At 41.3% G+C, this 16,838-nt stretch overlaps 2 protein-coding genes and 3 long non-coding RNA genes across 6 annotated transcripts in view; 2 read left to right on the plus strand and 3 right to left on the minus strand.

Moving 5' to 3' along the window:
* Positions 1 to 155: 155 nt before the first annotated feature.
* LOC103373972 (uncharacterized) lies at positions 156 to 858 on the minus strand. The gene is made up of 3 exons (XR_521100.1): positions 770 to 858; positions 515 to 599; positions 156 to 372 (listed from the first exon to the last, which is right to left on the minus strand). It is a non-coding gene; the product is annotated as an uncharacterized LOC103373972 (long non-coding RNA).
* LOC103373971 (apolipoprotein L6-like) lies at positions 817 to 3,718 on the plus strand. The gene is made up of 4 exons (XM_008303982.1): positions 817 to 850; positions 929 to 974; positions 1,115 to 1,529; positions 3,020 to 3,718. Exons 3-4 carry the CDS (start codon positions 1,146 to 1,148, stop codon positions 3,497 to 3,499), a joined length of 864 nt encoding a protein of 287 aa, XP_008302204.1. The 5' UTR covers positions 817 to 850; positions 929 to 974; positions 1,115 to 1,145; the 3' UTR covers positions 3,500 to 3,718.
* Positions 2,205 to 3,100, minus strand: LOC103373970 (uncharacterized). The gene is made up of 2 exons (XR_521099.1): positions 3,013 to 3,100; positions 2,205 to 2,395 (listed from the first exon to the last, which is right to left on the minus strand). It is a non-coding gene; the product is annotated as an uncharacterized LOC103373970 (long non-coding RNA).
* LOC103373968 (uncharacterized) lies at positions 3,234 to 5,087 on the minus strand. Its single transcript, XR_521098.1, has 3 exons — positions 5,000 to 5,087; positions 3,864 to 4,092; positions 3,234 to 3,298 (listed from the first exon to the last, which is right to left on the minus strand). It is a non-coding gene; the product is annotated as an uncharacterized LOC103373968 (long non-coding RNA).
* Positions 5,088 to 14,782: 9,695 nt separating this feature from the next.
* The window catches only part of LOC103373973 (integumentary mucin C.1-like), a 5,237-nt gene continuing 3,181 nt past the window's right edge, over positions 14,783 to 16,838 (plus strand). Inside the window, exons 1-3 of one of the 2 annotated variants that reach the window (XM_008303983.1) lie at positions 14,783 to 14,925; positions 16,321 to 16,512; positions 16,720 to 16,792. In XM_008303983.1, the coding sequence (XP_008302205.1) occupies positions 16,323 to 16,512; positions 16,720 to 16,792 (263 nt within the window). In that variant the 5' untranslated portion in view covers positions 14,783 to 14,925; positions 16,321 to 16,322. Of the gene's footprint in view, positions 14,926 to 16,320; positions 16,513 to 16,719; positions 16,795 to 16,838 lie in introns of both variants that reach the window. The other variant, XM_008303985.1, reaches the window with a different exon arrangement.

Here is a 16,838-nt window from a genome sequence, read left to right on the forward strand (position 1 = left end):
TTTTGTGTTGTTTTGTCCAGCTTGTTGAAGTGCATCACAAAGAAGGGAGGTCCACACAGGAATAGCCTTTAAATAAAGAAATAATTTATTTAAAACAGTGAAAATAGGATCATCCATGGATAAAGTTTGCAAAGCAAGGCTAACCTCAACATAATTCAGCCAAAACCAAACCAAGGTAGATGCCTGAAAGGCTCCAGACTTCCAGGAGCGAGAAAAAGAGAGCCATCCAGTGTTTAAAGGCATCAAGCAGGTGAAGCCAATCCTTTGATTAAGGGGGAGGGGCAGGTCAGCAAGGAGACTGGAAGAGGAACGTAGAGGCAGGAGTGCAGGAAAACACACTGACAACAGGCCTGTGGCTGTCAGTGTATTGGCCTGAAAAAAAAAACAAAAGTTATGCCGTTTTTTGCAAAAAAGGCCACGTGACAGAATGTAGTATATAGTGTAATGCATGTGGTAGAAAACACCTGAGGAAAGTATTTCCTGGAAAAAAAAACGTCAAATGTTCACAACATACCAGACAATGTTGCGTGGCCTCAAAGACTGTGGAGGATCTGATGGTCTGCAGTCAGCACGATGGTACACAGCCTGAATGAAGGAGCCTGTGTTCAGGACACAAAAACTGTAAATTGTGAGGCATGCTTGACTTGTCATCTACGCATATCTTTGTACACACTGACAACTCTCACTACAGACACACAACTTTACATACACATCTACAAATAGTCTTGCTACAACAATAATAATTTGTGATGCATGTTTGTGCATTTACGTTTCTAAGATTCTGATAGGTTGAAAATGATTCATTTGCAGGACGAGGAAGGCCTTCTGTCCTGGTGGAGGACCGTAGAGGGTAAGCTTGATTCATTAGTGATCCTGTTTATTGCTGTTGAACCTTTCTGGTTTTCATGCCGTCCTGTCTTTGTGTTAGGATGGGACGAATGGAACGTGGCGACCCAGGATGATGAAGCTGAAGAGTAAGTAGGACATTAAGTCAAGTTATCAGTTAACTAGCAGAACTTATTTTTAAGGCTTTAGAGTCCAACATTAGCAGAAGTGGAACTAACATTGTTGAAACTGTCTTGTTCTCCTGTCAAACCTTCTCCCCTCGTCTCAGAGTGGTGGAACAAGCAGCTGATCGTGTCTTCATGGCAGCTCGTCTATTCGTCCGCTTCTTCAACCAGCGCGGCGCCTCACTGCAGCAGCGTATCCTGGAGCTGCTCGCTTTAGCCGATGCAGCAGACAACTTCCACAAGAAGACGGTGACGGCCAGCGTCGGTGGTGGAGTGGCCAGTGTGGCGGGCTCTATCACCACCATCACCGGCCTCATCCTGGCCCCCTTCACAGCAGGAACGTCGCTCATTGTCACTGCTGTGGGCATCGGCATAGCGACGGCAGGAGGAGTGGCGTCTGCTTCAGCCAACATCACAGACACGGTCCATTCAAAGACGGACCGCAAGAAGGTGGAGAAGATGATCCAGGACTACCAGGAGGACATTAAGGACATCAAGGAGTGCCTGGAGTTTTTACAGGTGAGAGTCAAAGGTTAAGAAAGCAACGTTTAAATCAAACTTCCCATGCTAAAGAATGATTGTCTGCTGCTCACAGTGAAGAACACATTTGTAGTTTAACATCAGTATCAGGTTGGTGTTTCCCAATCCAACACCAGAGTTAAATGAATGAACTGTACTTTTTCACTGTAAGAATCATTCTTTGATGTGTAAACTTTGATTTAAACATTGCTTTCCTAAACATGCACACACATAGAACCACTACTAAAACACTACATAACTACATTGTAGGGAGTTAATGTAATCAGCTAAATGATTTCCTTCTAGTTTACCTGATAGTCTAATTTTCTGCTGCATTGTGCTGTGGTGTCACTCTGTATTCTGTGTTTTGTTTCCTGACAAACAGCAGATGACAGGCAGGTAAGAATAACACTGCTTGAGGTGATGACAACTTGTTGTGTTGGTCCAGTTTTAATACGCTGACAGGAAAGATGAAGTGAGACTTTATGTGATGCATTTATTGTGTTTTAATTGTAGACACACAGTTTTAACAAATTTTCTAGACCACCATCTGGTGTAAGGTTCATCCCCAGCTGCCCTAAACTAATAACCAAATGTATTTTTATACATTCCTGTAATGTTTAATACAGTGTTCAAGTCCACTGTTTTACCAAAAAAACTAAACAGGACTGCACATTAAGATGTGAAATTATTTACTTGAATTCCTGAACAGAACAATGTGTTTCAGTGATTGAATGTGATGCTTGACTAAAGGAAAGAATAGCTGCAGGAAGGACATCTAGAACTGCAGACAGATGAGTCCAAGTTGACAGTCTTCAGTCACCATCATCATGTTTATGTCCACAGGAAAGCTGGATGCATGGGTCCTGTTTGTAGAAATAGAAAGAATGTTTAGGCAAAATAAATTCACGTTTTCACACAGACAAAGTGAACATTATGAGTATTATTGTAGCAAGACTATTTGTAAGCATGTATGGAGAGTTGTGTGTCTGTAGTGAGGTTTGTTTGAAAAGTGTGTTTTATACATGGACAAATCTCACTACAGCCACACAAATAGTTTTGCTACAATAATACCCCCATAGAACCTACACAGCCCTACTTTACAGTAGAACTGGAGCCAAGGCAGTGCTAGCTAGAGTAACTGTCTGCTTAGACCAGGGGTGTCGAACTGCGGTCCTCGAGGGCTGCAATCCTGCATGTTTTAGATGTTTCCCTCTTCCAACACACCTGATTCAGATGATCAGGTGTGTTGGAAGAGGGAAACATCTAAAACATGCAGGATTGTGGCCCTCGAGGACCGGATGTCGACACCCCTGGCTTAGACAGAGTGTTTGGGACCAAATACAGTCATGTCATGATGGATATTTATGACTAATCCTACAATAGCAATTTGAATAAATAATAATCTTACTAATGTACACTCTGGACTGTTACCCAACAACAGGATTTCTTAAACTGTGACATTTAATCCTCATTTATGTACCTTACAGGAAGGGATGGAGACTCTGGAGGAGTGGAACTTTGACAAGTACGCAGAGAGCATCTCCAAGAAGCACCTCAACCAGAATGTCAAACACGTGATGAAGGAAGGCGGCCGAGCTGGCAAGGCTTTGGTGATCAACACAGAGAGTCTGATCAGTACCGTCCAGGTCCTGAGTGTGGCTGGTGGTGCTGCTAAAGCTGCCCAGGTGGTGAGTGTCACCACCGGAGTCATGTCAGGGCTCTTCCTGGCTCTGGACGTCTTTTTTCTGGCAAAGGACTCCATGGAGCTGAAAAAAGGAGCAAAGACAGAGTTTGCTGGTAAGATTCGAGAAGTGTGTAAGGACCTGCAGGACGGGCTGCTGGAGCTGAACAGCATCAAGGAGCAGCTGCAGAAAACCATGGACGGGATAGAGGTGGAGGTGGAGGAGGAAGAAGATGAAGAGCTGCTGAAATCTGACCTGAAGAAACTCATTGAGCTTGAAGAATGAAGGACAGTGGTTGGAAAGCCACAGAGCTCCACTGTTACAACCCAAACACCAAGAAAGTGAAGATGTAGTTTAACCAATCACTGTGTACGTCTAGGTAGAGGTTCTGAAGTAATATATTTTAAATATTTATTTTTCCTAATAAGTGTCATTAAAAGTGCTAAACTAACACACTGTAGCTGTTTTTGTTGTTACTTTGAAATAAAAGTCATTTCCTTATTATCTTTCTGTCCTTTGTATCACATTACGCACATCAGGTGTGACAGGAAAAACTTTACCAGAGAATCACGAGTGAATGAGGTGAGATCACCTTACGAGAAAGTGATACATGCATGAAGGCAAAAATGTTGAAAGACAACCTGCTTACCTGGTTCCTACAGATGCTTTTCAAGGCTTCCTCGTATCTCATCTCTGTCATCCGCTGCTTCACAAGTTGAGCCCACTTCTGTTTGGGAAATTCATACAAGGAAGCGTTTATCATAAAAAAGAATAGAAAACAATGACACACATATTCAAGTTCAGTACCTGTGATTCTTTTGAGTTAGGACGTTCCTAAGTACGTCAAGTGACAGCTGGGGCAGGGTCCTTATGAGACCCTGAAAAGATAAATCAGCAGGAAATTAAGACTTGTGAATCTGTTCTTTAAAGTTCTAAAACTGTACACATGTGCCATTGACAAGATAAATTACAATAATGAACCAACAGTATTTTAACTAATGGCTTGTGGTGGACACTATTATTTTGAAGGGAACAGGGGTACAGTTTTCCGAGTCTTTGGAAAGCAGATGTTGTATAAAAAGCTTTGAACTGCGAGTCTTGCTGGAAGTGGAGTCAAATAAAGGAACAGAGACTCAAACTCAACTCTACTCTCTTTTTATCGACTTCCACAGGCTCAAACATTTGCATTTGTAGTCAAGGCGTCAGGAGTGGCTGTCTGCCAGCTGAAGCTAACTGAAATCTTGGAGTGACCAAATCAGAGCCCAGACCTTAGCCGTATTACTAGGCTGACCGTTGTGAACGGTATTTGGCTGAGCTGAAACAGTCATAGACACAATAAAGGTCTGACATTCCTGACAGTTTAGCAAGTCACATACCTTACCGGAATCACTAGGCTGAAGTTACTGCTGCCAAATGTGGTCAGACTAGTTTTTAAGGTGCCTCCAGCACTGACAATGTACAATATAAGGTGAGACATAATGACGGCATGAAAGAAAATAACTTTATGACCAATTCATGCAGAAAACCATTCCAGAGGGTCCACATACTTTTCTTGCTACTGCATGTTAATTACTTTCAATAGCTACATACAGCCTCCACATTGTGTAAATGAAATAACATTTGTCAGAAACATACTTCAACCCACACATTACAGTTATCTACTGTAAAACCAAACACTGCTTCAAGCTACATCACTCAGGAAGGCAAGTGCAAAGAAAACTGTTTTCATATTACTGCAGCAGCAGATTACTGACCAGCTTTATTACAAAACAAACAGCTACTTACACCTCCAAGAGAACCACAGCAACATCAGCACCCGCTGGAGTTGTACATCTGGCAAACACCTGGAAGACACAGGACATGTCATTATACAATCCATGTGCAGGCTAGAGACATGAGATGAAAGCAGCTATTATATATTTGGCAATCATTTGATTGGAAGATGAAAGGTGGCTCGGTGGTTAGCACCGTCACCTCGCAGCTACAAGATCTTTCTGTTTGGAATCTCCATGTTCTCCCCGTGCAGCATGGGTTCTCTCCGGGTTCTCCCACAGTCCAAAAACATGTTGACATTAATTGGTGATTCTAAATTGTCCGTCTCTAAGTGTAGCCCTGTCCAGGTGAATCTGCCTTCACCCTGAGTCAGCTGGGACAGACTCCAGCCCCCCGCGACCCCAGTGAGGATTAAACGGTGTATAGATAATGGATGGATGATAGGAAGCTGGTATCTAAAAAGATTCTAATCTTAGTTTTACTCATGTTGATACCAGGTGAGTTTACTCACGAGGGCTGTTTTCTGTCTGCGGTTTTGTACCAGTGAGCACTGTCAATGTGACTATCGCAGACAATCAGGTTCATTTATGTTTATTTATTATTCACAGGCTTTTGAGCAGTAAAATATCTTCCTCTTTCCAGGTAAGCCACCCACTGACAACAAAGATCTACACATCACTACTAGTTGTCGTGAAGTGTTTACGCTAAGCATGCGTCCCGGGGTTTTCCTGACCTGCTACTGTCAGTGTCTACAAGAATCAATTGATGACTTTACTGTGAGCACAGAATGATTCCCTTTGTAACTACAGTCCAGGAAGGAAGAACATGCGTTGACTGTAAATGCTGTGCTTGGACTGCAGCTATGGGGAAGTTGCATACCAGCTTATCCAATTGCAGATGACATGATAATCTTCAGTGTTGACAGATTAAAACCTCCCATTGTAGCGGTTCAGCCAAGTACCTCGACTGGCAGTGCAGGTGTACAGGTGCAGCTCACAACAATCCTGACAGTTTCTTTTTTTTTTTTTTTTTTGCAATTTAATTAAAAAAGGTCAGCTTTCATATGTCCCATATTGATTACATGTACAGTGAACTAAATCACGTTGCTCGTGTAACTTTTCCTTCAACCCTTTTCTCTTCCAGTCAAATGTCCATTTCATCCTCTGGACAACTTTGAAGTGAGCCTAAAATCCCTTCGTCCCTCGGGCCTTTCTTAAATCTCGGGCCTCCTCTCCTGGACCAACCTTTAAGGTTTGGGAGATGATCCGGGAATTAGTGACTTGTTTGACGCCTGTGACTTCGATAAAATGCCTTCACTTGATCTGGATGATCTTCTGTGCAGCCAAAAGTAACAGGTGGAGATGAAGCACTGAGGGCTTTTTCCTGTGCCACAGGGACTAAACACCATGTTCTTTCACGGTGTTACTGATAAGTGGCCTGGTCAGTGTGAAGGCTTTGCAAGAGATAAACGGTATTTATTCTGCTTGAATCATAATTTACTTAAACTCTAAATAAAAGATTACAATATTTTGAGATGCTGGAGGTCTGATCTAATCAAAATGTGAATTTAAAAAAAGCTCAAAATAGTTTCTGGAACATATGAAAAGCTGACCTTTTTGAATTACGTTGCAAAAACAAAATGAACTTTTTCCACATAGCACATGTAAATATGAGGACGGAATTAATATCCTGTGTTTACCGAAACCAAACTAAGACTCATGGTTTCATTGATTTGTTATTGCGCAATGCAGACAGTTTCACCAGAACCAAATAAGGCGGAGTCGTACTAAACAGACAGCTTTCCTTCCCTTCGAGAACAAGGCGAGGCTTCTGAAAGCACACTTTAAAAAAGGAAATGTTGATTTTTCCTGATTATGATTGTATTTTTAGAACTTCATCCACCAAATGAGGTTTCTATTGTGTCTTAGAAGTGCAGTTAAATGAACTGAATTATTACCACATTCACTAGCACCAAACTTTAGTCATTCACATGTACTTTTAACTTCAACACTACATTACACAGGCAGCAAACTAGATAAGTGTTGATGGGGGTAATATAGTATTGATACCAACAGCAGCCGTATTCATCATTAGCAGACTTCTGTTCAAACTGCTGGAGCATCTGCATCCAAATCCATGCAGGGACCCTGGTGAGAGAAAACACAAACAAAGGAAAGAGAAGATTATACAAAACACTCTTCACTCTTTTCACATGTCTCACCAAGTCTTTCGAACTAAACTGTATAAGACACCTACAAAGAGGTTACAACTGGAGTCAAGGTTTCCTATTTAAATCTTGATCTTGGTAAAAATGAGAATTTGAAGCCTCTCAGTCTACCTAGAAATGCAGCAGAGTGAAGCAATAAAATCTGAATTATATACAGAATAAGAGTCGATTCACTCATGACCAACATATGGAAGACTGGTGGTTCATGCCTGAGTACACACACACACAGAATTATGCTTCAATAGACAAAATAAAAACGTCACAGCGCTCAAAACCTCAGTAAATGCATCATACAGTCTACAGATATGCCCTGCCTGTTTTTTCCACGGTGCAACTTTGGCCGCAACCCCCTTGCTAGCAGTTATTAAGGGGTGTGGAGAAATCATTCATTTGCTCTTCACTAAAAGTCAAAAATGGGATTTAGAAATACATTTCCCCTGTACGTGTTATCTCTCTGCAACGTACGGCAGCATGCATTTGTAATTCCAATGTGTGATGAACGAATGCTTGGCACTACACTCTCAATAAACATGTTTTGTGGTGTTGCTTGCGTCAGTGTATGAATTCTACCTAACGTGTCTGGCATGTTTTGAACACCAGTTCTAGTAGTTGGCCAAGATCTGTTGACAGGTGCCTGAGACAGGTACTTTATTGCAAGTGGGAGGGAAACTGTCACACAGCAAGAAAGGTGCACAGTTACATTCTCCATGCGAACGCTGGCCAAAGAGCAGAGGATGCCAAAAGTCTGTTGTGTGACATTCACTGTAATTGCAACAGGGTAACTTGGAACAATGCAGCATTGACGCAGATAAACAAGCAGGGCTGGATTTTTCTTGCAACCAGCCTTTAAAAAACAAGATGGCTCTTGACTTCATATGTCATGTTTCTGCAGCCACCATAAAGCTTGAAATTCTGGTAAAAAGATGACTGGCTGATAATCTGTTCAACACTTATACAGCACATGCATGCATACATGTGAACAGTGGAAGCTGAAAATAGAGGACCCTTTTTGGCACCCTCCATCCCCACAGACACACTGGTACACACAGCAAATCCGAACACTGCCACCAGGCAACCCATCCATCCATCCATCCATCCATCCATCCATCCATTATTTAAACACCACTTAATCCTCACTAGGGTCCTGGGGGGCTGGAGTCTATCCCAGCTGACTCAGGGTGAAGGCAGGGGACACCCTGGACAGGTCACCAGTCTATCACAGGGCTACACTTAGAGACAGACAACCAAGCACACTCACATTCACACCTACAGACAATTTAGAATCACCAATTAACCTCAACATGTTTTTGGACTGTGGGAGGAAGCCGGAGAACCCGGAGAGAACCCACGCTGCACGGGGAGAACATGGAGACTCCACGCAGAAAAGATCCCGGGTGTCCTCACCGGGACGCGAACCGGCGACCTTCTTGCTGCGAGGCAACGATGCTAACCACCGAGTCACCTTGCAGCCTCCACCAGGCAACCACTTGTTTTCAAATATCAGTTCAACAAGGCCGTGCAAACCGTTTGCCGTTGCCACACACTCACAGCGTCCCCACTACAATCCTGCCTCCTTTAAAACTGTTGGCTCCATGCATTGGTCTATGAATAAGTACACCTACAATTTCAGTGCATTGCTTTCCACCTTGTATCAGTCCACTGCCTTAACAACATATCTGCACTGAACCCTGCAGAGGTTTCTGTTGGGAAACACAAGCTTCATTTTTTTGCATGCACATATTAAACACTGTCAGTCTGTGTGTGATTATACAGTATCTACCTTGGCAGCCCAGCTAAGTAGATGAAATTACTCAACTTACGCAACATTACACACCTGACATACTGGAAAATTAGCGGGAAACAGAGGCGCGTGTGTGCCCAGTCACCTGGTAGCATCCACGCAAGTGAGGCATTTCGGTAGCATCAGTCAATTGTACCAAGCCTGGTAGCATTCCTTTTGCCATCTGAGCATCAGCTTTCAGAATAAAAACGTTCAAAAAGCACAATGTGTCTAAATAACACATTCTAAGCAATAGCAGGTGTGTAACCAGCAGAATCAATGCCAATCAGTGAGAGGTCAGAAATGATCATTTACCTTTTCACTGCCACACCACACCGAGACAAGAGCTTCAATTTAAAACATTTATCTGCAACTTCATTCCTCTTTACAGTCACATATAAAATATGTTCAGAAATGACCAATGTTTGGAAAAAAAAAATGGCAACCACTGAAACATGTAAAAGTTACCCAAAGTCCTGAAATGTAATTATTGGTTGCATTTTACTCTCACTTATGTCTACCACAAGGTCACAGCTCTGCCCAGCTAGGCTAGCAGAAACAATAAAGTTTTATTCTAATTCTAGCAACACTAACAGTCTAGAGAGAGATGCGCTGTAAACTGGTACACCAACTGAATGCCAGTGATTTTTGCAGACTTTTAACGTGCAGGAGGAAACACACATTTACTGGATTGCTGTTCCTACAATTTCCTCCCATTGTGTTTGTAATTCTTCTAATTTTTGAAGCTGTACACATTTCACACTCAGTTTGACATGAGGAAAAGGCAGACGATGCCATTAGGTAGTGAGTGTATATGGACGCCTAGCACACTGCCACCCACGTTATTGGAAAATGTTAGCTGTTGCAACTACATATATCCTCGATCCCAAGAAAAATGGGAAGGTTTACAGGCATGCACAAAGAGTGAAAACACAAAACTGACTCTGAACTTCATTACCCTAATGTAGCCACATGTCAAGTTGTTCTTTACGCTACAAGTGCTGTTTGATCCCCTGTACGCCCGACTGGTCATCCATACTTCCTACAAAGATCCATTAACTTGGAACACGGCATTATGTGCTACATTTAGGACAACAGCAAGAGTGGTCTGAGGACTACAGGAAAAGGTGAGAGCAAGGGCATCTACAAAAACTGAAAATTAAAAGGAAAATGTTCGAGTACATGCGGTACAGGACCAAATGTCTGTCACTGTGGAGGAAAAAAAGTCTGGATTTTTGCAGTGGGTATTTTTCTATCTTCTCCAGAAGTCCTTTATGTACTAACTTATTAATCCATACTTAACATTATTAAAACGCATGGAACAAACCAAAAAGCAAGTTTACATAAACAGAACACTTGGAAGTTAAACTTAACATCACCCTACATCATGCCTAACTCTTGCTTTCTGTATGAGCGATATGAACGATGGAAAACTGAGACTATGCCTGTGTTGACATTCCAGCAGCTTCATTACAAAGTGGCTTTGATTCTCAAAGGAATGAACGATCTGGAGAAGAGGAGCATTCTCAAGATCCAAGACTGATGCACCAGCTAGTTATTGAAGTAAACTGCTTAGTTTTTGAGACCCAGTTTTGTACATTTTTCCTCATATGAACAGATAATAACAACCCGCCTGTTATGCTCTGATGGTGTTGGGTTATGGTCAACGTACTTGACTGTTGACAAAAAGATAAGATAACTTCCTGTATCTCAACTCGTACTTGAAAACAAAATCAGACGGTATCATTCTTTTAAACTGTAAACTGTACATATCAGTGTTTGTTGGATTTGAGACACCTGTGAAAGCTTCATTGTGCCAAAACGCAGTCAGCTGAGCAGCCACTAAAGTCATGTTTCCACCCAAAGTACTTGTAACTCTCAAGACTTTTTTCAGGGAATTAAAACGTTATTCTCATAAGCAGTGAAAACACCCGTGCTTGTACGACAACTAACCATCAAGTGTAAAAACTAAAACAGACTTGATTCTCCAATAAACAAATCAACTAAATCACTCAACTGTGAGAACTATCTCTTGACCCTCAAAATAAAAATGATTCGTAACACCCTAATTTTACCTCCCAATTATTATGCATAGCCAACTCCTGAGACTTCTTGTAATGATTTTGTTTCATCCATTTCACCTGTTTAACAACCCCGATAAACACATACACATGGTTTATGCATACCCTGACAAACAATGGAAGGACAGGTGCCAGTCTCTCAAGGGAAACAGGCTTTTCTGGAAATTAATTGAGCTGACAGGCAGAAGAGTAAAATGCATTGAAGTAACACGACTGAGCGGCCCTTCACAACCTCACATAGCAATCTCATTGCTGTGGCAAATGTGGCAAAGCGCTGAGCAGGCTGCATATGTAATAAACTGGATTAATGCTTCTACACATATAAAGTATGATGGACAACTGTGTTTCTATAGATTCATCTATACAATTATTTCCCATCCAAAAAAAGCAAAATCACCTTTTCAATCAAGTTTACTCTATTTTAACAAACTATATCATTGTATAATACTGCACAGTACAAAGTATAAACAAAGGTTTACACGTCTAGTGTAGCATTAAGCTGCCTACTCCAATATCATTTTTGCTAAAAATAAAAAGGGGCTTATTATTCATTCCAAAAGTAACCTAAGTTTCTATTAAACTGCTTAGAAGGAGAAAGCAATGTACACAGCACAGAGCAGCTTAATCCATGTTGGTAATGTGTGCTTGTTCTGACTTCAGCACTAGCTTCAGATTTAATGAAAATAAAAGCAGAAGCAAACAGATGTTAAGTCCCTCCTAACCTGACTGACACTTTCTAGCGCTGGCTGCATCTGACCAGTAACTGGAACCAAAACTACAGACATCATCAGGAACTGGACATGAGTTTTTAAGGCTTACACACAGGTAGCCCACAGGTGCAAGGCAGCTGTGTAAGGCCAACATGAGTAGAAGAAGGAGAAACCGCTGCTGCAGTCGTCTCAGAGTGAACTGTCACTATTACGCACTTCTGCTGCAGCTGATGGGACTGTCTGAGCAAAGCCAAAGGAAAACAAACAGAACTGACTCATCTGAATTCAGTGTCTTTTAAATGCGAAGGGCTATAACTATTCAAAATCCACTTTCATCTGTCACACCTTGTAGCAGTATGAGACAAAAGGTCAGTATTTAGAGTAACAAATGTAAGAAACACATCTGCAAATTTTGATTATGCCTGTCAAGTCAGTTTTAGAAAAGTGCTGATCTTCCTCAGACAATAACGGATCATTTGGGTATTTATCGGGGCTCTCCATCTTTTTCATTAGAAAACCTGAGCCTAAACACTACCGGGTTGGGAACAGCTGGTTTTATGTTCATTATTTTTTATTACTGATGAAACAACGTGGCCATAGCTGTCGCGCCCTGAGAAAAAAATGGGGCCGTGCATACATTATATGCAATGTTGTCAACAAGCACAATTCACTGAAGAGTGAATCAATTCCCTCATCAAAAGGCAACTTGGAGCAGGGCATGCCAACACCTCAAGAGTAGTAAAGGCAATCTCAAGATCTGATCTCCATCAACATAAATTTTGAGGCATTTCAGGTTGTCTCTTCCTTGTCATGTTGCTGATATTAACAGCATCTTGAGGAACAACATAAATATTGATATTAACACAAATCCCTGTAAAGAATGCCAGCGCTTTTATTGCCCTTTTAGTTTTTCGGGGGATGTTGGGGCATTAAAGTATTAAGTGTAGAAAACTATCAAAAGCAAAAGACACTTCTAATGTGATTAGTTTTGTCTTATTAAATGTTTTTTGTTCACTCACAAGGATCGAAATATCTCGCTAGCTTTTCCATCTGCCTACAAAACATACACACAATAAAATCTACAATACATCTGGACAAACAGGGTGTTTATTTTAGAAGCACACACTGGAAGGCAGAAGCTATTTATACTTTAATAATGACTTCTTTGTTGTTCCTGCGCAGCATTAAAACACTCTGTAGTATTCCCACAACATACTGCTGAACGGTTCTATTGTTAGACAGTTAATTGTATGTACACAAACGATTCCCCACAAAAATATGCAGCAATAAGAGAAATCCTCCTTTACCATGACAACCAAACAGGTTTAACACAGCGACCACATGACATTCTTCCTTTCCACAGAAACGCCCTGCTGCAAAAACCAGTTGATCCTCAGAAACACATGATTGCAAGTGAACTGGCAGATCGGTTTTCTCTTACATCACAAATGTGTGATCTGACTGACTCATTATATTGAAAATTTCAAAGGCAGGATTGTGTCAGGAAAAAAACAAAACAGGTTTGTATCAGTGCATAGCCACCAAGACTATCACCACTGCTGCTAACACATAATATTTTTAGTTCTCCGACAACAGTGACAGAGGTTTTGTTGGAAATTACAGAAACCCGGGTTGGTATCAAAAGCACTGAGTTGATCATATAAAGAAGATATAACTGAGCGCTCCCCACTTAAAAAGACTTCCTATACCACTAAAACAGTAATGCCTTTTCCCAGGGAACAATTAACACCTGCAGACTATTAAGTTTGTCGCCACACTTGAACTAAACGCTTTCTGGGGAAAGCGTACCGCCATTACCAGACATATCCACTTTTCCTCTTTTTTTTTTTTAAAGAAATATCAGATTTCAAACATCCTCTCTTGTGATCACGCTTCAGAATAATCGAATAATTACCCCTGCACATGATAATAGATGGACAGCTCTGAGGTGCCTGGACTTGCCTGCTCAATAATTAGAGAGGGCACATTGTTCATAGGCAACCGCAGAGCACAATGGCAATACTGAACCAGAGATGAGCTCTTGCACTGCCACTGACAAACCAGTTCTCACCATTGTGTCACTGGTCTCATGACTAGTTTCGCATACAAATCGGTGCCACTTTGCAAGCACGCACACTAAATCTAAGGTTGCCAGCGCTTTGCATGTCGTTATGTCTTCGGATAGAAATATATTTTTATATTTGCACTGGTAGAGGTTTGTGTGGAGAGCTCAGTAAAAGGTGAAAGTATACAGTTATACGTTACCATTGAACTGCAAACACAAGATCTTCACGCTCTTTCTGAAAAAAAAAAAATGAAAAAAAAATTAAGGTGGTGGCTTTCTCAAGAGGGAACAGCATTGAGATGTAACTGATCATGAACCGAATAATGGAACATATTTAGGTTTCCCACGTAACTAGATGACACTTAACAGACACTGAACAATTCACTAACTTGCTGCGACACCCAAAAAAAAAAAGGACATTTTACCATTTTTGTTTTAAATACAGACAACGCCTTGGAATATGTTACAAATCGCTGACCGAATGACAGGATTCCTAAATCTGGATGACCACAAACATCTAATTAGGGAGTTGATTGAACATGCACTATCACTATCACTTCACTTATATTTTGGGTAACAAATAGAGCTTCAAATGCTACAGAGTGTGTGACATTTTTAGTCATTACATAAGCTCAGATGCTTCTGTACAAGAAGATACTGCATAGTTAAGAGTACCTTCCAGGCAGAACACAGTACACACTGAAGATTGCGTTACTTTCCTCGTTGTCATGTGTTAATTGTGTGGGGAATGGGCCTCATGTGTCCTCAAGGAAGTAATGCATTGAAAGACCAAATTCTTACAGACAGTGACTTGGCAAAATAACGTGTGGTTTCCATCATACACACCCTTTTCCCCACCCTGTGGAAATATCAGTGATGTCAGAGAAGTTTTTTTTTGTGTGTGTCGGATACCTTGACTACTCACTCCCCACAGCATAAATACCAACTCAGAGTAAACAGGTATCACAGCTTCACCTGGGACCCAGTAGGGACATCATCAACACTCCAAGGAACTACACATCTTTTTGCTTTAGACCCAATTTTTCCTCACTTGCTCGGAAGACAAGACCTACAGGTATGCTAAAACAATTTATTTGTCAGAATACGGTACTTTATTGACCATTATGAGCACTGTATTAATATTAAGAACAAATTTATTAGACCACCACCCAATGCAAGGTGTATGCCACAGCGGCCCTAAATTAACAGCACTGGTAATTATCACTTTTTAATGTTTCTGTAATAGTTAATACACCAATATGTAGAAGCTCTTTAATCAAAATTACATTTTAATTCTAAAATATTATTATTGTTATTATTGTTATCCAGGAATTTTCAAATTTACCGTTTTACAAAAAGAAAAATATTGAAGCCAATTAATGTTTCTACATTAAGACATCAAATTATACTTGTTCACTTGCATTTCTGATTGAATGTTATACTTGATTCATTTCTGCCTTCTCTGCAAAGCCCAGTGACCCGGCTCAAATTTGGGTATAAAAAGATGAATTCAGTTTGAAAATCCTCATTCTTGTTCACAACGGTAAAACGCTGAGAGCTGAGTGGGAATTATAGCGCTTCATACAGCCTCCAGACTAACTTTTCCACTGGTAGCACCGGTGAAGCCTCCCACCTTGTCACAGGCAAAACACATCACTTCTTGAACATCTGCTTATCGACAGAAGCTACAGATGTTCCCTAAACGCCCCACACTGCAGGCTGTGGTAGCGGCTGCTCGGTGGTGGCGGTGTGCTCAGATAGGTGTGCGACCGAAAAATATTTTGAGAAGAGTTCAACTGGGGCGTTCTAGTGCCAGATTTGTCCGAGATGAAACCAAGTCGTTTTTGCTGATGCGCTGTTCCGAATGCAGGTGCGCTCGACATTTCATGAGAAGACCGCATTTTTAGGTGTAAATACCACAGTCCACCGAGGTTATAAAAGTGCTGCTTTCCACCACTCTGGTTAACACTGTAGCTGCCTGTGCCGGTTACAATGACACCAAAACAGCTTAATGATCATCATCATCTCATCTCAGTCTGGAGCCTACACACACCTTAACAAATTAGACAGGTGGTGTAATGAATTTGTGAAGCACTGTGCATTATTATAATATTACATTCATGTTTCTTTTATCATAATACATCTTCATCTTTATGATCTTTTATAAAGATATAAAGTTTTAAATTAGAGTTTGCTTTTCAAGTGGCATCCTATGACCTCCCAAATTAAATTTAATTTAAAATGCTACAGATAAATATGTTTTAGGGGGTTTTTTTTTCCCACAATGAGAATGGCTTACCACAGAATATTTGCAAAGTGTAGAGCTGTGATGAATTTTCACCTACATATGAGGATTACTGGGTATTATGTGAAGTAAAAACAATTCACTGTCAAAGATTTTCTCTGAAATCACCTGATACACACTGCTGTTACGCTACTTAACTGAATAATTTCCCTCCATCTACTTTAGACATGGACAACAGACTAGTCTTCACTGTCCTGTTAGTGATGCTGTCCTCGGAGTTTATAGGAACATACGCTCAATCCTCAGTTACAGCAACCACGATATCGGTAACGACGACAACAGCAGCCACAACTACAGCATCCGCAACAACAACAACAGCCACAACTACAGCACCTGCAACGACAACAACAGTCACAACTACAACACCCGTGACGACAACAACAGCCACAACCACAGCACCAACGACGACAACAACATCAGCCACAACTGCAGCATCCGCAACGACAACAACAACCGCAACTACAGCAACCACGACATCGGCAACAACGACAACAGCAGCCACAACTACAACACCCGGGACGACAACAACAGTCACAACTACAACACCCATGACGACAACAACAGCCACAACCACAGCATCAACGATGACAACATCAGCCACAACTGCAGCATCCACAACAGCAACTGCAGCACCAACGATGACAACATCAGCCACAACTACAGGATCCACAACAGCAACTGCA

This window comes from Stegastes partitus, unplaced genomic scaffold (assembly GCF_000690725.1).
Source record: "Stegastes partitus isolate 25-593 unplaced genomic scaffold, Stegastes_partitus-1.0.2 Scaffold2109, whole genome shotgun sequence".
NCBI lineage: Eukaryota > Metazoa > Chordata > Actinopteri > Pomacentridae > Stegastes > Stegastes partitus.

Excerpts from the sequence above, each read along its gene's own strand:
- LOC103373971 (XM_008303982.1), top strand. The coding sequence starts at position 1,146 with ATGGCAGCTCGTCTATTCGTCCGCTTCTTCAACCAGCGCGGCGCCTCA. Across the intron at positions 1,530-3,019 it reads AGTGCCTGGAGTTTTTACAG|GAAGGGATGGAGACTCTGGA; the intron begins GTGAGAGTCAAA and ends TGTACCTTACAG.